The sequence below is a fragment of the Lontra canadensis genome, unplaced genomic scaffold, assembly GCF_010015895.1.
Source record: "Lontra canadensis isolate GAN:19392208 unplaced genomic scaffold, GSC_riverotter_1.0 scaffold133, whole genome shotgun sequence".
NCBI classification, from domain to species: Eukaryota; Metazoa; Chordata; class Mammalia; order Carnivora; family Mustelidae; genus Lontra; species Lontra canadensis.
Genome location: NW_022631127.1, coordinates 820,421 through 841,415, shown reverse-complemented (window position 1 = coordinate 841,415; position 20,995 = coordinate 820,421). Strand labels below are relative to the sequence as shown.

At 40.8% G+C, this 20,995-nt stretch overlaps 1 protein-coding gene across 4 annotated transcripts; it reads left to right on the top strand.

Annotated features, from left to right (window-relative positions):
• The first annotated feature begins 6,071 nt into the window (after positions 1 to 6,071).
• Positions 6,072 to 18,176, top strand: CNBP (CCHC-type zinc finger nucleic acid binding protein). Of its 4 annotated transcripts, none has more exons than XM_032842779.1 (5): positions 6,072 to 6,231; positions 15,412 to 15,528; positions 15,647 to 15,739; positions 15,919 to 16,117; positions 17,084 to 18,176. In XM_032842779.1, the coding sequence occupies exons 2-5, from the start codon at positions 15,426 to 15,428 to the stop codon at positions 17,199 to 17,201; spliced, it is 513 nt and encodes a 170-aa protein (XP_032698670.1). In that variant the 5' UTR covers positions 6,072 to 6,231; positions 15,412 to 15,425; the 3' UTR covers positions 17,202 to 18,176. The 4 variants fall into 4 exon arrangements, with proteins under 4 accessions (XP_032698670.1, XP_032698669.1, XP_032698668.1 ...); XM_032842778.1 differs by having other exon boundaries at positions 15,916 to 16,117; XM_032842777.1 differs by having other exon boundaries at positions 15,412 to 15,549.
• The last annotated feature ends 2,819 nt before the right edge of the window (positions 18,177 to 20,995 follow it).

Below are 20,995 nucleotides of genomic sequence, written 5' to 3'. Positions count from 1 at the left end.
ACAGAGTACAAGTAAAATGGGGGAAATCTGAACAAAATAATTGGACTGTATTGATTTCATGATTCTGACTGTAACATTTTACTACATTTTTGTAAGATGTTACCATTGGGGGGAATTGGGTAAGGGATATACAAGATCTCTCTGCATTACTTCTTTTTTTAAAAGATTTTATTTATTTATTTGACACAGTGAGAGAGAGATCACAAGGAGGCAGAGAGGCAGGCAGAGAGAGATGGGGGAAGCAGGCTCCCCGCTGAGCAGAGAGGCCGATTCAGGGCTTGATCCCAGGACTCTGAGATCATGACCTGAGCCGAAGGCAGAGGCTTAACCTACTGAGTCACCCAGGCGCCCCTCTCTGTATTACTTCTTTCAACTACATGTAAATCCACAGTTATCTCAGTAAAAACAAACAAAACAGAGACAGCATGTTTCATCCAGCAGATTGGCAAAAAATAATTTCACAGTGTGAAGTGTTGGCAAAGATTTGAGAAATATGGCACCATTACTCCCTGCTGCGGGGAGTATAATTCGGTATGACCACTTTGGAAAGCAATATGGCAGGCAGCCAATGAAATTTAAAATACGGACCCTTCTTTGCCCAACTGTTCTCCTTCTGGGTTTGTATACCCTAGAGAGAGTCTCGTACATGTCCCTGAAGAGACTTGTATGCAAGGGTGTTTATTACAACATTGTTTATAATAACAAAAAGTGGAAGTAATATAAATGCCTTCCAAATTGGGAATGGCTAAATAAAATATAGTATATTTATAATACGTAGCTGTAAAAATGAACCAGATGAGATTATATATACAATATACATTATATTTACATATTAAATATTTCAGAAACACAACATCAAGTTTAAAAAGCAAGATACAAAGTGATACTTATTCATTCAGCAAATATTTGAGAGCTTGCCATATATAAGGAGCTGTTCTAGGACCCGGAAGTATAGCAGAAAGCAGACAAAGCCAGAGTTCTTGCTTTGTGGATTTTTTGTTCTTAGAAGGGAACACAAACGAATAAGCAAATATATGTGAGGTTATTTATGTAAAACTTTTAACTGTTCATGTGTATACACACACACACATATATATGTAGTTATGTGTGTACAGATATATGTAATGTAGGCACTACATAGTGTGGAGTTACTACATACTATGTATACATATAGAATCATTATATACTATATACATAGTAATTTTATTATATATTATTAAAAATAGGCCAGAAAGATACACACTGTTTTTGTGATATTAGGAGGAAAGAAAAGAAGTGGGACTCAGGGTAAGGAGGGATAAAAGGAACATTAGCTGTGTCTGTGATATTCTAATTGCTTAAAAGCCATTCTTTTGCCAGGTATAATTTCAAATGTTCTCTTTTGTAGTTACAATTCATAATTGAAAGACATTTTCCTAGTATAAACATACAGAGTTTCAAGTTAATATTTCTTATATTGAAGTCTAAGTACATTCCCAAGATTTAGAAATTGATTATTTGTTCATCCTCTTTAAACTCATAAGTTTATCACTACTTTATAAATGAGAATGACCATTGAGTTAATTTCCAGAGAAAAAGGCTGGAGACACAAGGCACAAGTGTAGAGTATTAGATTTGGGCTCCCCTTTTCTTATCACCACTGCGGTTACTTGGATTAATCAGGTCACAAGCGTAGCTAGTAGCTCCTTCCTTATGATATGTGGGTGGGACTCTGATTTACTCATGTTAAAGACATCAGTTCTTTTAGGGACTTGTAGGGACTCTAGGTAACTCTATAGGTCTCTGTCTCATTTAAAAATGAGGGAAAAAATGAGGGGATTAGTTGAAATATTCTGAGATTAGGCTAAATACTCTTTTAGATGTTAGATTCTAATTCACCCAATTATATAGTACTTATTTTTAACCTTGAAAAGTCAATTACATTATTTTTGTAGATTATGAGAGTTAGATGAACAAATTTTTAATGCTCTCTCAAAAAACAACTTAAGACATTTTATGATTTGCCATTCACTACCTGTTTTAAAGTTTAAATAATGAAAGTGATCCATATGAAGTTACTTTTTTAAATGAATGCATCTGCTTTTCTTTTAAGAAAAAAATGGATGGTTTTACTTCGAACCTTTAAAAACTATTTGCGAGGGGCACCTGGGTGGCTCAGTGGGTTAAGCCTCCGCCTTTGGCTCAGGTCATGATCTCAGGGTCCTGGGATCGAGCCCCACATCGAGCTCTCTGCTCAGCAGGGAGCCTGCTTTCCCCTCTCTCTGCCTGCCTCTCTGCCTACTTGTGATCTCTCTGTCAAACAAATAAATAAAATCTTAAAAAAAAAACAATTATTTGCGAATGATGTTCTCTTGCCAGTTATTTTGCAGAAGTAGAGATAGTTTCAATTTGGGGTCACAGAGGAGAAAACCAACTAATGGAAAGCTCACTAAATCATTAGTCAGTGTTTCATATTTTCCTTATCATCCGTTAGTATTCCCTATACTGTCACTTTAAGGAGTCAATGGGAAATTGTAGGATTAGGTTTCGAAAACTGCTGGGAGGCTGGAAGCTTTGTGTTTAAGCATTTAGGCTTCCTCTGTCTGAAGTCTGTCCCGTCATTTATTCACTCTCTGACCTTTGGCAGAACCCTTGAATTCTCTGGAATTTTATTTCCTTATGGGGATAATAAAAGTACATATCTCATAGAGGTTTTGTGTAAACTTACAAAGAGGTCATAAACAATGACTGGCATATAATAAGCACTCCATAATAATAACAAAAATAGTAGATAACACTTTAATAGTAATTGTGCCAGGCCCTGTTAAAGAAATTTATATGTACTATTAGCTTATTAGATTAACTGATTCCAATTTCAGGATTTAGTTTAGTAAACTCTTTTTTTTTAAGATTTTATTTATTTATTGGACAGAGAGATCATAAGTAGGCAGAGAGGCAGGCAGAGAGAGGGGAGGAAGCAGGCTCCCCGCTGAGCAGAGAGCCCGATGCGGGGCTCGATCCCAGCACCCTGGGATCATGACCTGAGCCGAAGGCAGAGGCTTAACCCACTGAGCCACCCAGGCGCACCTTAGTAAACTGTTTTAACTTCAGAAGCAGACAGGAGAGGTGAAACGATTTATGCTCCTTAAACTTATTTGCATATTTTCCAATTTAAGTCACAGAGACTCTTTCCCGGTAGGCAGAGAAAGCAAGACATGGAGGGTTTAGAAAGATATATACGATATCATCTCCATTGGACAGCAGAATTTAAGGCATGTACTATGCAGTTGGGCATTTCAGCGGAAATGAAGAATTGGCAGGTCTTGCTTCTCAACTGGTACTCATTTTAAGGGATCCTGAATCATGCTGAATCATTGCATTTGAGCTGGTCCTCCCTCAGGACACTTAATACTTTTTTTTTTTCCTTTAAGATTTATTTATTAATTTGAGAGAGAGAGAGAGAGAACAGAAGCAGAGAGAAGCAGAGCCCCCCGCCCCCGAGCAGGGAGCCTGATGCGGGATTTGATCCCAGGACCCCGAGATCATGACCTGAGCAGAAGGCAGAAACATAACCAGCTGAGCCCCCCAAGGCGCCCCCCAGGCGCCCCCACTTAGTACTTTCTTATGGTCCATTTCATCTTGTGAGATCTTCAGGGGAAAGGTCTACATCTGAGCTAATTACCTTTGTAACAGTTAACAGTGCTGAGCACAAAAAGTGGGAAAGACTGGGTAAGACTGAACACTGGAAGGGAGGAGGGTGAGAAAACACATTTTTAGAGGAGGGACTCTTTCTTCATATATGGTTGGCAGTTTATCTTTTGAGTAGGCTGGCTTTTTCCTTTCTTCTTTTCAAGCTTCTCTAGTGAAATAGGTGTACCCAAGGGCATATCCAGACAACACAAACGAGTATAGTTAAATTCCATCATAAACCTCTGGAGACAGAATGCCTCATGATCAGCGTGGCTCTGTTAATAGTAATAGTTATTGCAGAAAGCTGGATGCCAGGTAGAGAAGAGCCATTACCTGTTACCAGAGCTAAGCAGCAAAAACCACATTACATTTCCATTCCTTCTACTTGTCTTTTGAAACCTACAGAATCTTATGTCCACTGTCTATTTCACACCCACCCTCTTTTTAAAAAATTTTTTTAACATTAGGAACATTCTGTCCCTGCGTCTATAATAAATATCAAACATTTATGTAAGCATTGTGGTTGGAATGATAAATAAAAATCAAGTCAAAAATAGGAATTGATGGTTACTATGACAATTTAACTAGTCCTCCTGGCATGGCTTGGGTGCATACAAGGTGGACTTCCTCTGTTTAGCCTCTTGCATTATACTGACTCACTGCTGGGGCTTAGGAAATCACTACTTAAGTGTCTGCAAATGCCACACTACTACTTACCTAGAGATATTATAAAGAGTAATCAGTTAGGGAGGGGAAATCTATAAAGCTGAGTAAGCTTCTTGGTAATAAAACCATGTAAGCACAAAACAGTTTTAGTATTGGTAACTCTGGTGTTATATAATTCAATATACAGACTGCTAGGCAGTTCAATCTTATTGGAAGATTGGGACCCTTTCAAACTGAATTTTTATATATTTTTACTTTAATTTTCTTGGCTAAAAAAAGCTTGCAAAAAAAATCACTGGCCCTTGAAATAGGTGATTCACTCTTTGATGATTGCTATCCTTCATTAAGCGCTGTGTTGAGCACAACTTGCTAAATGCACTATACAGTGATTAAGTAAGCACTAGTGATTTGAATCCAGGTTTAATGCCTTATTCTTAACACCTGTGCTCTTAACCACTGTGTCTTCCTACCAACATGATTTTAAAAGTCATACAGCCTGGGGACTGGGAGGATTCAATGGGATGAGACCAAGGGCAAAGGACGGGTAAAGTCTTCACAGCTACTCACCGAATTAATGCTACAAACAAGGACTGTTTATCACAGTTTTAACATCTTAATAGATCTGTGCAATTAATTTCAAATAAGATGCTCATTAAAGGAATGAAAAGTAAATTTCTGGGACATACCAGCCAACAACTTGGCTGCTTATCAACCTTGAGGAGCATATTAAGTTAATAGGTGACTATAGTAATTTCAGAGCTTTTAGAGCTCAAGAGGCTGGGGGTGCTTCACTTTTTTCTCCTCTTTTTAACAAAAGTCATTTCAAGATGGTACACAAAATTCTTGAAATTTTAGTTCACATTCAACAATTTAAATTGTTTTCATCTGAAAGAATATCTATGACTACGTATCCAAGCTTTTTTGGAGAAGATACGAAATCTCAACTAAAGCCATTCCTGAACATGATAGCCCAGGCCAGATGGCTCTCCTGGCACACCGTGTGACCCCCTTGAGTCGCAGGGAATGTGACTCATCAATGTGTTAAATGGTCACAAGGTGTGTTGTGAGGCAGAGAAGTCTCAGGGCCATTCCTCGCCGTCTTCACACCCTCCGCAGGGCAGGTCCCTTTCCCTCATGGGGTGCATTTTGTGAGGGTTGTTGGTGCTGGTTTATCTGTTAAGAGGTTTAAGCATCATGGCTTCCAGGCTCTGCCTAGGCTCACACAAAAACCAAAACAAAACTTAGGGCCTGTGACCTACAGCCACAGCAACTTCTGTCACTTGGCTGCCGCGACCTTTCCCTAAACTGAGATGTGTGTTTTAGGAAACGGGTACTAGCTCTGAAAGTCCCAACCAGAGGTCTCAGAGCAGACCTTTTTTTCTGAGCCCCAAAAGGGATAGGGATTTTTCCCTGATCCCACGCTAATCACAGCCATTTCACTGAGACCCGCCCTCTAGCATCCCTGGTCGCCAGGCGCCGCGAAAGATCACAACACTGGACACCCAAATTCCCCCCGGGTGGGGAGGAGCCTGGAATAAGCGGAAAGGGCCCAAGAAAGGTCGGGGCCTGGGGTTCCGGGCGGGAAAGGCCGCGCGCAGGGCACGCCGGGAAAGGCCGTGGCGCGCGGAGGTAGAAGCCCGCCCCGCCCCGCGCCGCGCTCAAGCTGGGCGGCCCTCCTCTGGGGCGGCTCTGATTGGACGGCGGAGCTCCGCGTGCTGATTGGCCGCGTGGGCGAGGCGGAGGAGAGCCGTGCGCAGCGGCGTGTGTGGGGCCGTGTGCAGACCCGCGTGTGGCGCAGGCAAGGACCCTGAAAATAAACAGCCGCTACCTTGTGAGCCGCCTCTCCCGGGCCTGCGTCCGAGTCTCCGCCGCTGCGGGCCCGCTCAGACGCTGAAGGTGAGGGCCTAGAGCGGGGCCTGGGGTTGGGGGGAAGTCGCGGTGCGGGCCCTGGCCGAGGCGGACGGAGAGGTTGGGAGCGGTGAGGCGGCGATGGCGGCCGCACTCTGGCCTGCTCTGCTGCTGCGTCAGGCGGGAAACTCGGCTGCCACCGCCACCTCATGTCCAGGTTTCCGGCCTGCCGCAGTCGGGCGTCCCTGCCGCCCTTCCTTCCGTCTTGGGAAGCTGGGTCGCCGCGCCTCGGGGCTTCTTCAAGGGCCAAGGCCGCACCCCAGGCCGCAGCCTCACAGCAAAGGAGGCCCCAGCCCGTGCGCCCTTGGGACTGAGGCCCTGAGACTTCGAGGGTCGCGGAATGCGGGACGGAGGGTCGATTTGGCGGGAACTTATTGGAAGGAGGCTGTGTGGTGGGAAAAGGACCCTGGTGAGGTTGGAGGGGGGGATGGGTTTGGGTATTTATGCAGGCCATGTGCTGGGGTAGTGGGCCTGGCGGGCCATGTGCCAAGGGTTGTGATGGGCTAAGAAAAGGGTCACTGGAGACGCGCTTGGGTTTAGAGTGGTGGGATACTCCGCCAGAAGGCCCGAGAATCTTCGAAATTCGTACTCTCCATACTTGAATTTTTATTGTGGTTCAAATGCTAGGTTACTTCTCTTAACATTGCAATTCGAAAAAGAGGCAGATAGGTCTCGCTTTCCGTGAATCAACGAAATCCAACCATTTCATGGATTAAACAAATACAACTTAATTTGAAATTGAGACGTGAAAGTTGATGAACCAGTCCCCATCTAGATATTCCAAATGTGAAAACCTATTTTAGGACCACATAATTGCCCACATTTGGGTTTGGGTGTTGATTTTATTATGGGTAAGGCGTATGCTTGTTGCCACATGTTAACCACATGGTCTCAGCCACAGGGCACTTCCAAAGGAAGTGACTACATCTGGTCTTGGAGGTCTTAGAAAAAGCAAATACTGCTCAGTAGTCCTCTGTGACTTGAGATAGTGTGTTTCAGTCATTATCCAGAAAGAACCATAGAGAAGGTAAGAAGCCAGGAGTCTGGATTAATTTACATCCTACATCCTCATCATACCCCAGAGTATACAAATTAAAAAAAAAAAAAAGAAGTTTCCTTCTTTCCTATTGTTGGATCTCATTTTTGAAAGAAATATAACCAGTTAATTTCTGCATGGAGGAGTTACCATAAATTAAGATAGCAACTTTGTTGCTCTTGCCCAAACACTATAAATTGCATGTACCATTTTGAGGGCTTTTAAAAGATGTATGAGATGAAATTCTTACTTCTTAGGCTTTTTTTCCCTTCTGCAAAGCAGTCATTTTCAAATGCTTAAAAAATCACTCTGATCATGGTTTAATCAAACCCCCCCTACAAAAGCGACGTACATAGGTACACACTGTGTTTAGCTTGTTGAGCCTGATTCTTGTCTACAAGGAGCTCTCTGTCCTGGCATATAAAAAGAATATTAGATTCCCAAGGGCTGAGTTAAGGACTTAAAATTTTTTCCAAATCACAGCTCTTGGCCGCAGGTTTGTTTGTTTGTTTGTTTGTTTGTTTGTTTTTTAAGCTAACTATATGTTTGTGTACTTATCCGCATGTGTCACATTGGAAAACTTGGGTAGGCCTTAGCAGCCTAAAGGTCCACGTTTCCATACTGATAGGGGGTAATGTATTTCAAACAGATGTGGAGTTTCTGTAAAATATTTTGAGCCAAATCAGTGGAAGACCAAAGGGCATTTATTACACTAGCATTTGAACAACTGGATCTCTTCTTTAAGGTATTATAAATGGGTTTTGTAGATGGTTATATGACTTTGGATTATTTTGCCTTTAAAAAAAAAATCTAATAAAAATATGTGGTATGTATATGGGAAGTTACCGGATTGGTGCTTAAAAGCGATAGAACCACAGTTTGAATAATTGGAATGGTCTGTTGGCTAAGCACTTGACCACAAGAGAGATTTTGCAGTTTTGTTTTTTTTCCCCCTCTTGCGAGAGTGAGAGTTTTAAAAAATTGTTGGCTTCTTTCCTCTTCCTAGCCTTCTGACAGTAAGTGGAGAGCCAGAAGACTGATGCCAAGGCATCCTGGCCTGCTATGTGGAGAATGCTCTTTCCCTACTGTGTGACTTAATAGAACTCCTATTCTGGCAGTGTCAGTTGCTGCTGCAGTAAGGGCATGCTTGTGAGAATTCAGTAAGCTGTGCATTATTTTTGTGTTGTGAAGAACTGTTGGAATAATAAAGTGAGAGCTTGCGGCCACCAAAATTTAAGTTGTAAGTAGGTAGAATCTGTTAAGCAGTAGTATGAGAGTGTAGTATAGTGCTCAGCTGGAGTGGCTCCATAATTAAAAATGAGGCTGTTAAATGGTGAAATCAGGTTGCCAGTCTTTGGTTCTGTGGTGACACTCTTAAGTTCTACCACAAAGAAGGTTGAGAAAATCTGTGTTAAAATCTGGCTTAAAATTCAGGAAAGCTGTGTGATGGTATACTGTGAATAAATTAATACATGGCAGTGGGTTTTTAAAAGGTTGATGAGTTCTAGTTTCAATTTACCTAAAGAGAATATTTTTGGCATTACAAATTAACATATTTTACATAGTCTCAGATCTTTAGTCTCCTTATCAGTGAAATGGGAACAAGAATACCTAACTTGGAGGGTTGTAAGGATTACAGATAACATGTTTATTAACCTTTGAGTCATAGTAGATATTTAGTTATTAAAACCCTTTGGGGTAATCAGGGCAGGAACCAGGGTGAAAACCCAGAATCACTCCCAGTATTAAACTCTGGTCTCCTTTATTCTGGCCAGAATGCAGGCAGTGTACAGCGTAACTTGTTTCCTTCCCTTCTGTCTGTAGTTTATCTATCTTACAAGAGTCTGAAGTGTTTCAGTACCATGTTGGAACACTAAACTGATTTATTAGAGCATAATGATGAGTACCTTCAGAGGGGCAAAAGCTCCCCTATGATCTGGATATAGTTAGGTCAGCAACATGAATGAGTCAGGGATAACCCTACACTTAAGGGAAGTAACTGGAGATACAGTACATGTGGATACACATTTAGCTATGTTACGATGCGTAGCTATGTTACGAAAACCATGCAAAGCAATAAAGATAGCCAGAGCCACAAAAAACTTGTCATGCATCCCCCACCACTTGCCTGTCACTACTTATTTAAATATATTTGGAGCCAGAGTTAGGGTCTTACTGGGATTCACATTGTTAGTCTTGATGGTGTGCTGTTAAGATTTAAGTAGTTTACTAGCTTTGTTCTTAGTATCAGAAATGGTGGAAAACTACATTGATAAAGACAAGTTAGTATAATCAATAATGTTTTGGTATCAATTCCAGAATTTAAGCCTAGATGAGTGTAAAATAGTCGGACCTCTTAATTATATATGGTTTCTCAGTGAATTTCCAGTCTTTTCAAGTGATGTCTTGACTGCCTTACTGCTGCCTGGCATGCCCTATTCTCCTGCATTTCTTTTTTCTTTTAAGATTTTTAAATTTTATCTATTTGACGGGGACACAGTGAGAGAGGGAACACAAGCAGGGGGAGTGGGAGAGGGAGAAGCAGGCCCCCTGCCGAGCAGGGAGCCTGATGCAGGACTCCATCCCAGGACCCTGGGATCATGACCTGAGCAGAAGGCATTCACTCAACCACTGAGCTACCCAGGTGCCCGCCCCTCCTGCATTTCTTTAAGCTGGTTTGTGTCATGAAAACATGAAGTGGAAACTAAATAACTGGTTTCTGTTGTTGGAAATATAAAGTCGTTTGGCATTATTACCCCATTTTACCTACCTCTTCATTCCATTTAGGAAGTAGACTTCGAGATGGGAAACTTGAGTATACGCAGAGTTTGCCCTGTTGTAAGCCTACTCTGTAGGCATTGCACTGGATTCTAATCCACCTGTAAGCAGTCTAACTTAACTGAGGGAAGAGTAGAAAGACTAAACGGGGGACATAAACCCATAAAGTTTTTAAGTTGAGCACCTGTTAAGGACAAGACCCCTGGTAACAGTCCTTATCACAGATCAGTTTTATCATCTTTTTTCCTGAAAAGGACAGACTTTAAATTGTCTGAGGTAACACAGCAGGTGTTACCCAGGCTTACCTGTTAAAAGAGTCCCCAGATCTTTACTGTGTGACGGTGATAATCCATGTAGATACAAGCAATGATTTTTAGCAGCAAAAAGAAGGAAATACATGCTCTCCTTCTGCCTGGCAACAGTGAAAATACAGCATTTTGTCTTTTATCTTTATTAGTAGACATGTCTCGTAGCATTCCATAAAATACTAGAGGTCTAGTAGATTGTGAATTCCTGGAGTAATAGAATTTTATTAGATAATCCAAAATAAACATTTTTTGAGAGTGATAGTACATCCTCAATGAGTACATAATTTAAAAATACATAACCTTTTTTTACTTTTTTTTTCTTTTTTTTAAGATTTTATTACACAGCACACAAACGGGCAGGAAGGTCAGAGGGAGAGGAAGCAGCAGACTTCCCACTGAGCAGGGAGCCCAACCTGCAGTTCTGTCCCATGACCCTGGGATCATGAGCTGAAGGCAGATGCCCAACCGACTGAGCCACGCAGGTGCCCCTACATTGTTATTTTAAATTAATGGTGCAGTAACTCTTGTGATAGTAAGAATTTAGGTGTTAGTACTTGGTTAGATTGGGTTGAGTCTGTACAAGAAACAGTTTGTTTCATTCGGCAAATGATTATTAATTGTCCCCTCCCTGCAAGAAGTTAAAGTACTGAGTGTAACTGCTACTAAAAGGATAATTGTATGGGGTGTTGTGAATGAAAGGTGAATTACTTGGTCTCTGCCCTCAGGAATATGATAAAAGTCAATATAGTAGTGTCATCAGACAGATACCAATAAAGTACTGTCAGCTTTACTAGGAAGGAGAGTTCTAGTCTAGGAGATGTGGTCAGATTCTTTTATAAGAGTTGGCATTTGAGTTGGCCATTGAAGGTTGGAAAAGGTTGTGACCGGTTGAGGGGGCAGAGGCCGCACAGTGCAGCAAAATTCCAGCCAGGAGTAGTCATAGGCAGTGAGAATCACAGAACCATAATTCTCTACGGTCTTATCTTACTGTCTCTTTTCATAGGGAATAGTATATAATTCTCTATAAAGACCTTTTAATTAACTACATTTTGCATATAAGATGAATATTAGGATGGGGACCTCTTTCTAGGATAAGTGATTGGTCTCTGAAACATAGTGGGAATCGGTTGGTTTAATGTTACTGATGAGATAAATCTATTACAGGAGACTCAGTGAAAATGTAGAACAGTTAATTGACTGTGATTGGCTTGACCAAAGGGGGAGAAGGCAGATTGCATATACATTACCTAAGCCCACTGGGAAGATCTTCTAAAAAGTATGTGGCCTACTGATGATGGGTCTTTGGGATGTTAATGAAATGTTTCTTTCCCTTTAAGACTTCGTATTTTTTTTTCTGACCTGTATTTATTCCAGTAAACAAAATTATGTGAGACTAAAATTTGTTGATGGCAAAGCAAATATCTAAAACTAGTTAAAGTGTATAAAGTTGCCTGTTTAGTAGAGTCGTTTAATTACTGTCTAAATGGAGAAGTATTGCTTTTCCTAAATAATTTGTGGTTCATATAGAAATGATTACACTTTAACCAAATTTCAATTAGGAATTAGGGTGAGGAGAAGAAGTAGAGTGTAGTGTTTAATCTTTAAATGTTATTTTAACTAATTGTCTTCTTTCCAGAAGTACTTTCCCTGTGATTTCTTTTTCTTCCTGTTCATTTTGGATCTGGGTCCTGTGCATAGAGATCTGACAAAATGGAGAAACAATTCATGAAAAAATGTACACATAGATAATCAGTTTTGGTGGGGAGGGTGGTATCTTCTTTTTACTTATTTGACAGGGAGAAGCAGGCTCCCTGAGTAAGGAGCCAGATGCGGGGCTCCATCTCAGGACCCTGGGATCATGGCCCAAGCTGAAGGGTAGAAGGGTAGGTGCTTCACTGAGCCACCCAGGCACCCAGAGAAATCAGTTCTTGAGTAGTTTTTTTTTTTTTTTTTTTTTAAAGATTTTATTTATTTATTTGACAGACCGAGATCACAAGTAGACAGAGAGGCAGGCAGAGAGAGAGAGGGAAGCAGGCTCCCTGCCGAGCAGAGAGCCCGATGCGGGACTCGATCCCAGGACCCTGAGATCATGACCTGAGCCGAAGGCAGCGGCTTAACCCACTGAGCCACCCAGGCGTCCTTGAGTAGTTTTTTTAAACTCAGAATTTCTATGCTGAAAGTAAACCTACTTTATATACATGATGATTCATTGTAACATATTTCTTTTGTAGTTTATTATGAAATAAAGTGTCCTTTTAAAGCATCAGTCTAAAGGGGTGATTGAAACTAGCTATAGAAATGCGTGTTGAATAGGATTATGATATTTTTAAAAGACAAGTTAATCTTATTTACATATATATCGGTAAATGTAATTTTTTAAAAGATCTTATTAGAGCATGAACAAGCGGGAGAGGGAGAAGCAGACTCCCTACAGACCAGAGGCGCTCGGTCCCAGGACCCAGAGATCATACCTGAGCCTAAGCAGACACTTAACTGACTGAGCCAACCAGGAGCCCTATACATACATAATTTTTATGATCCGTTTATTTGAGAGTGAGTGTGGGGGGCAGGGGAGAGAACCTCCAGCAGATTCCCTGCTATAGGAGGAGCCTGACACAGGGCTTAACCTCACAACCCTGAGATCATGACCTGAGCCGAAATCAAGAGTTGGACACTGAACTGACTGAGCCAGCCAGGAGCCCCTCTTGTTTAAATATTAAATGATAAAATACTCAGGACTTGTCAAATTGCCTGTATTACTTTATAAAAGGAAGTGATCATTTCTGTGCAAAGAATTCATTGACAGCAGTAGTTAAATGTGCTTAAACTGGTCTGGCTATAATAAACTGGAGAAGATGCAAAATGAAAAGGAGGGTACAAGGTACCATAAGCAGCTCTTTTCTGTGATCTTTTTATTTTATTTTTTTTTACCCCAACTCTTCTCTCTGGTGGTAACCAGTACTTTATATGACTTAAAAGGCAAATACGAGTAAAAGAAAGCAAAGGTAATCTCATGCTTTGCCAAAACACATTTTTAATCTTTATTGGCTGTTTTCTTCTTTTTTTTTAAGATTTTATGTATTTGACAGAGATCACATTAGGCAGAGAGGCAGGCAGAGAGAGAGGAAGGGAAGCAGGATCCCTACTGAGTAGAGAGCCTGATGTGGGGCTTGATCCCAGGATCCTGGGATCATAACCTGAGCCAAAGGCAGAGGCTTTAACCCACTGAGCCACCCAGGTGCCCTGGCTGTTTTCTTCTGACTAGAAATGTGCATTATGTATCCTGAAACCACTAACTTTTTTTTTTTTTTTTTTTAAAGATTTATTTGAGGGGTGGGGGAGGGAGAGAGAATCTTAAGCAGATTCTCTGCTGATCTGCCCATGAGATCATGACCTGAGTCAGTTTAAATCACAAGTTGGACACCTAACTGACTGAGCCACTCAGGTACCCCTGAAATCACTAACTCTTAAGTATCCCATGCTGGTCCCTGCCTGTCCTTCCCCCCCCACCCCCATTTTTGGTAATGTGTTTATATGGCAAGTGGCAGGAATTGATAAAAAGATCCCTTTGAAAACTTACCCTGAATCTGATTGTAAAGACTTGGGGTAAGTATTGAGTTCTTTTGAATATTTGACAATGGAAACGTCTGAAAGTGAACTTTAGCTTAATTTTTAGTTAGTGGAGTCTCTATAACTTAGCAATGAACTGGTTACTGAAAGGGTGGCGGGGAGGGGGGACTTTAGCATTTCACTGTCACTTGAGTTTTGGTACTGTGGTTGACTTGGATAATTCCACTCTCTAGTCAGTCTTAGTTGTTTGTTTGTTTGTTTTTTAAGATTTTGTTTATTTGACAGAAATCACAAGTAGGCAGAGAGGCAGGCAGAGAGAGGGGGAAGCAGGCTCACTGCTGAGCAGAGAGCCCGATGCAGGGCTCTATCCCAGGACCCTGAGATTATGACCTGAGCCGAAGGCAGAGGCTTAACCCACTGAGCCACCCAGGCACCCCAGTCTTAGTTGTTTTGCTAGATCATGGTGCTTATCTTTGAGAGGGTAGTTAAAAAACTTGGTGTACCATGGGTTGACACTGGGAATAGGGTAAAAATATTGAGATGTGGAAGTTACTGCGCTGCATTGTTCTGAGCTAGTTTGTTTTCTATAAACCACTTTCCTAGGAGTTCCATTCTATTCCAGGAATAGTTCCTGTTTATTTTTAGATTGTTACATAAGAAGTATAAAATTCATTTGCTTTAGTGGGAGTTTTGGCCCCCCTTGTAAATAATACCCTATAAAGGAATCCATTGTGACGTTCCAAGTAGCCTTGTTTTAAATGAGTTACAGGAAAATTGAGAAAGAAGAGAATAAAAGAAAAAAGGTCCTGGGCTTTAGATGGTTTTGATACTTTGGTGTACCCTTTTGTTGTTTTTCTAATATTTTTAACATATTGTATCCTCTAGAGAAAATTTATATCCTGCACTTTTTTTTAACATGTCTGCTGTAAAGAGTCTGTAGACAAGTGCTGCAGTTAACCAGGGACTGTTAGAAGCTAAAGTTAGAAAGTTTCTCTTTAGCTACCCCTCACTCTCAAAGTACATACTATGGTTCTGTTGTTTTGAGCTATTCTGATTTTATGACCATTAAATAACCAGTTGCCCAAAATAAAGTTGACTGGCTTGTAAACATGAAAATGTGGCCATTAAATTAGACCTGGAAGGAGATACTATTATTTCTAATAATGGATGTGCATTGATACTCTGTGCATTCTATCACTCCATTAATAACTAAATAACATTTGTATTAATCCACATATTCATAATTTAATGGTTTTAAAAATCAAATTATATCAAAACGTTTTACATTTTTTCAGTTTTACTGTGTTTCTTAATAGGCATACGATGCCTAAGTACATAGTTGTGTGGCCCTTTTTCTAACCAGTATATATGCTGGCTTCTTCCCTCAGAATAATTATCCAAAAATACACTAAAAGGGCAGTAAAAGCTAAAAGTAATTTCAAGTAGTTTAACAATGTCATTTTTAATATTTCAAAGATCTAACTGCAGCCATGAGCAGCAATGAGTGTTTCAAGTGTGGACGATCTGGCCATTGGGCCCGGGAATGCCCTACTGGTGGAGGCCGTGGTCGTGGAATGAGAAGCCGTGGCAGAGGTGGTTTTACCTCGGATAGAGGTATTTTTGTCGAATAAAAAATTTTGAAGCACTTCAGTGTTTATTAGTATCAAGACTGGTCTAATTAGCCACATTCTTTTGTTTTTGCCCAAAATAGGTTTCCAGTTTGTTTCCTCATCTCTTCCAGACATCTGTTATCGCTGTGGTGAGTCTGGTCATCTTGCCAAGGATTGTGATCTTCAAGAGGATGGTAAGTATTTAACACTTCTTTTCATACCCTTGTAGAATTTGGAGAGGTGAGCATGTACTACTGCTGCACATAGCATTGGGAAAGACTTAATACCTTTGAGGCTTTGTGTTGTATGGCTTAAAGCAATGTTTTGTAAAGGTTTTATAGTCTTGGTCTGCTTCTTTTCCTTATTGTTGAAGCCTGCTATAACTGCGGTAGAGGTGGCCACATTGCCAAGGACTGCAAGGAGCCCAAGAGAGAGCGAGAGCAATGCTGCTACAACTGTGGCAAACCAGGCCATCTGGCTCGTGACTGTGACCATGCGGATGAGCAGAAGTGCTATTCTTGTGGAGAATTTGGACACATTCAGAAAGACTGCACCAAAGTGAAGTGCTATAGGTAAGTTAGAGTGTTGCTAGAGGAAGGCTTGTGGCAGAGATTATTTTAGGAGTTAGGTATAAATGGAAGGGACTTGGGGACCATTTATTGAAAGTTGGCTGTGACCAGATGATAATTTTCAGCATATGTAACCAGCATCCTGTCTGTACATTAGTCACTGTTCAGCCATCAAGGCTTGTGGCTTATGGCAGCTGGACAACTTACACAACTTCGGAACTTTTAACGATTTAAAAATAAGAACTCTTCTGCTGTAATTTGGAGTTTTCAGAGGCATTGTAGAAAACTGTAGTTCCCATACACAAATATTCTGTCCTATAACCAGAAATCTTTGTGGATGAAACATACAGTAAAATGTACATATTTAAGGTATAAAATTTGGAAAGTTTTGATAAGTATCTACCAGTGGAATCTTAGATATTAATTTGTATAAAGGTATATCTTGGGGCGCCTGGCTGGCTCATTCAGAGGAGAGTGCAACTCTTGATCTTGGGGATATGATTTTGAGTCCTGCCTGGGTTTAGAGATTACGTAAATAAAACTTAAGAAGAAGGTACATCTTGGCCAATGTCATTCATTTTAGCATTTTGGAGGGAGAGAGAATCCCAGGCAGGTTCCATGCCCAGCACAGAATGGGACTTGGGGCTTGATATCATGACTGTGAGCTCATGACCTGGGCTGAAATTAAGTCAGTCGGTTAACCAGCTGAGCCACCCAGGTGCCCCTGTTTTTGGTATTTTTGGTGGATCTGTTATGGTGAAAATTCTAATTTTATGCCTTAGGCTGAATTATTGAGTGCTTTGTTACTTAATTCCTGCTTCCTGCTCTTAATTTAGGGGTTAATGAGATTCTTGAGGGAAAAAAATGCATTGCTTCATTGCTATTGCTTTTTGTTCCTCAGTTACTATTGCTCCAGTACAGTTTTGCATTTTCTGAGTACATTGTGAAAACTCTCTCTCTTTTTTTAAGGTGTGGTGAAACTGGTCACGTAGCCATCAACTGCAGCAAGACAAGTGAAGTCAACTGTTACCGCTGTGGCGAGTCAGGGCACCTTGCACGGGAATGCACGATTGAAGCCACAGCTTAATTATTTTCCTTTGTCGCCCCTCCTTTTTCTGATTGATGGTTGTATTATTTTCTCTGAATCCTCTTCACTGGCCAAAGGTTGGCAGATAGAGGCTACTCCCAGGCCAGTGAGCTTTACTTGCCGTGTAAAAGGAGGAAAGGGGTGGAAAAAAATCGACTTTCTGCATTTAACTACAAAAAAAAAAAGTTTATGTTTAGTTTGGTAGAGGTGTTATGTATAATGCTTTGTTAAAGAACCCCCTTTCCGCGCCACTGGTGAATAGGGATTGAGGAATGGGAAGAGTTGAGTCAGACCAGTAAGCCCGTTCTGGGTTTCTTGGATATGTTCCCATGTAGGAGGTAAAACCAATTCTGGAAGTATTTATGAGCTTCCATAAATAACTTTAATTTTAGCATAATGATGGCCTTGGATTGTCTGACCTCAGTAGCTATTAAATAACATCAAGTAACATCTGTATCAGGCCCTACATAGAACATACAGTTGAGTGGGAGTAAACAAAATAAAAAGACAAACGTGTGTTAATGGCTGTGCGAGAAAAATCAGGATAAAGGCCTAAACAGGAACAACTTTATCACAGCATTGATGCTGGATATACATAAGGTGATGGCAAAGGTTTAGAACACATTTTTTCAAAGACTAAATCTAAAACCCAGAGTAAACATCTATGCTCAGAGTTAGCATAATTTGGAGTTATTCAGGAATTGCAGAGAAATGCATTTTCACAGAAATCAAGATGTTATTTTTGTATACTATATCACTTAGACAACTGTGTTTCATTTGCTGTAATCAGTTTTTAAAAAGTCAGATGGAAAAAGCAACTGAAGTCCTAGAAAATAGAAATGTAATTTTAAACTATCCAATAAAGCTGGAGGAGGAAGGGGAGTTTGACTAAAGTTCTTTTTGTTTGTTTCAAATTTTCATTAATGTATATAGTGCAAAATGCCATATTAAAGAGGGGAATGTGGAGGACTAAAAGCTGACAGTTTGGACTTTTCTTTGTGCACTAACCCAGTCATGGGTTCATAACTTCAGTAATGAAAAACAGCTATTATAAGGAAGTATAGGCTTTAGATCCTTTGGTGTCCTGTTATGCAGGGATAGAAAAAATTCCCTTTGTAACCCATTACAATGCTGCCCTTTACCTCTATGTTCATTCTTGATAGTTTTAATGCCATTGTTATGTTTTAACGTGATATTTTTCCTGGGCATCACAAGGATGTGAAATGTTTTTCATTTCTTGTTTCTCTAAGATTTGTTCTAGAGTTGAGACAAACCTTAGAAATTACTTGGTTTAATGAACTAACTCACTTTATAAATGAGTTCAAAGCTTATATAAGCATACATAAGTGGAAGCTTAACTTGTTTGAGAAATGTACAGTTCCCCTAGAGTCTAGAACCTATGCAAGTATACCTCCCCCACCCTATGTTCTTTTTTTTTGTGCCCCCCCCACCCCGCTAAACTAACTATAGTTAGTGGTTTATGCTTTCCCGACTTAGTTTATTTTTTTCCCTTCACACTGCCGTGTGGTTCTTCACATTGGATATATGTGTTTTCCCCAGGTAGTCAATTTTTTTATCTATACCATTGCAAGGTTAAGATGTTGGTGTCTGAGCTGTGCTGTGCCAATTCCTACTTGGTCTCATTAATAGTCAAAAGGAGGCAAAGTAAAAAAGTGTGAAGCCCTGGCATGTAGGTCCTTTCACTCATGAATACAAGTTAACAAGTTTCTTTCTCCTTTGATATTTGTATTGAGCAAATGATATATATCAGATGTTAGCTAGACATGTTAAATGTCTTGATAATTTTTGTTTCTGTTGCAAGGAAAAGATAGCATAAAGGAAGACCTGTTTTCAAAGGCATCATTGTTAAATGTAGATTCAGGTTTGGGGGTGGTACGCATGGGGTTATTTTCCCCCCAAGGTTTTCCAGCCTCAAGTTGGAAAACCTAGCAGTGAGATATTTAGAACCATTTTGCTTCACACAACTGCTCTTTGTCCTGCATTTGTAGTACCTAGGAGCCTTTTGTTTAAAGCCCTTTGATACGCATAACTGAGGGCCTAGTCACATGCCACATAAGTGTTCTTTCATAAGGTTGCATTTAGTTGCATTGATCTTGATGACTGAGCAAGTACAACGTGAAAATACGTGTATTCTAGGGAATTCAAACTAATTGCTGAGAGCCAATGAGAAGTTCCTGTAGTGTGAAAATAGGTGTATTCTAGGGAATTCAAACTAATTGCTGAGAGCCAATGAGAAGTTCCTGTAGTAAGGAAGGATTTGTTGTAATTTTTTTAATGATTATTTTATTTATCGGAGGGGTCAGAGGGAGAGAATTCTCAAGCAGACTCCTCAGTGTGGAGGCTGACACTGAGCTCAGTCCCAGGAGTTGAACACCCAACAACCAGCTGAGCCACCCAGGAACCTTGGTTTTAAGCAACTTTTCAAAAATTATTTTCGGATAGTAAGTAGTATATTGCCTTGATAGGCAAGCTCTGTCAAAAGGGGGGTTTGTTTGGGGTTTAGCAGCTTTCACTTTGGGTAATAAACCAATCCCCCATTTCTTAAGGTCTGAGAGTCCTATGCCTGCAAGGTTGATAAAAGGGCAAGGATTTCTCCTAACAAGGGTTGAGGGGATGATGGAAGGATAAGTGGAGGTGCTGCAAGGAATTCTACATTGTCTAACATTTTCATCTTTGCATCCCTGTTAAGTTTTGCTGCCTTTTTGCTTGCTTCTAGAATAATTTCTCAGCCTCTTGAAGCTGCTTCAATAGGAGTGGATCAGATGGAATTCTTGCCTACAAACTTACCTTGAAGAATCTAATAAAGAATAGTTAAAATAATCCATACATTGTAGGATGCCTGGCTGGCTCGGTAGAGCATGCAACTGTTGATCTCGGGGTCCTGAGTTCAAGCCCCACATCGGGCTTTGGAGGTTACTTTTTTTTTTTTTTTTTGAAAGATTTTACTTACTCGTCAGAGTGCACGCACAAGCAGGCAGAGTGGCAGAGAGAGAAGCAGGCTCCCCGCTGAGCAAGGGGCCGATATGGGACTCGATCCCAGGGCCCTGGGATCATGACCTGAGTTGAAGGCCGTGGCTTAACCAACTAAGCCACTCAGGCATCCCTGGAGGTTACATTTAAAAAAATAGGTCATGCTCTCGGGGTCCTGAGATTAAGCCCTGCATCCTGCTCTACACTGGGCATGGAGCCTGCTTAAAATTCTTTACCTCAGGGTGCCTGGTGGCTCAGTGGGTTAAAGTCTCTGCCTTCAGCTCAGGTCATGATTCCAGGGTGCTGGGATTGAGCCCCACGTTGGGCTCTCTGCTCAGCGGGAACTTGCTTCCCCCTCTCTGCCTGCCTCTCTGCCTACTTGCGATTTCTGTCAAATAAAATATTTTTTAAAAATTCTCTACCTCTGTCCCCATCCCCACCTCACTGCTCATGCATACACTCAAAATACTCAAATTGAGCATTCCATCTAACTTAGATCTGCATACCAAAGCTACATTATTAAGTTGGCTTTTTAAAAGACTATTTGAGAGAGAACATGAGCTAGGGGAGAGGCAGACTCCCCGCTGTGCAGGGGAACCCAGTGCAGGCCTCATTCTAGAACCCTGAGATGGTGACCTGAGCTGAAGGCAGACACTTAAGCAACTGAGCCATCCAGGTGCTCCTATTAAGTAGTAGTTTAAAATGTTAATTTCAGTGATCTTTGAAACTTTATTTTATTGAAGATGTAGAGTGAGTAAGGGTGGGGTCAGTGAGACTCTCAAGCAGACTCCCCACTGAGCACA

Excerpts from the sequence above, each read along its gene's own strand:
- CNBP (XM_032842776.1), top strand. The coding sequence starts at position 15,426 with ATGAGCAGCAATGAGTGTTTCAAGTGTGGACGATCTGGCCATTGGGCC. Across the intron at positions 15,550-15,646 it reads TGGTTTTACCTCGGATAGAG|GTTTCCAGTTTGTTTCCTCA; the intron begins GTATTTTTGTCG and ends TGCCCAAAATAG. Across the intron at positions 16,118-17,083 it reads ACCAAAGTGAAGTGCTATAG|GTGTGGTGAAACTGGTCACG; the intron begins GTAAGTTAGAGT and ends TCTTTTTTTAAG.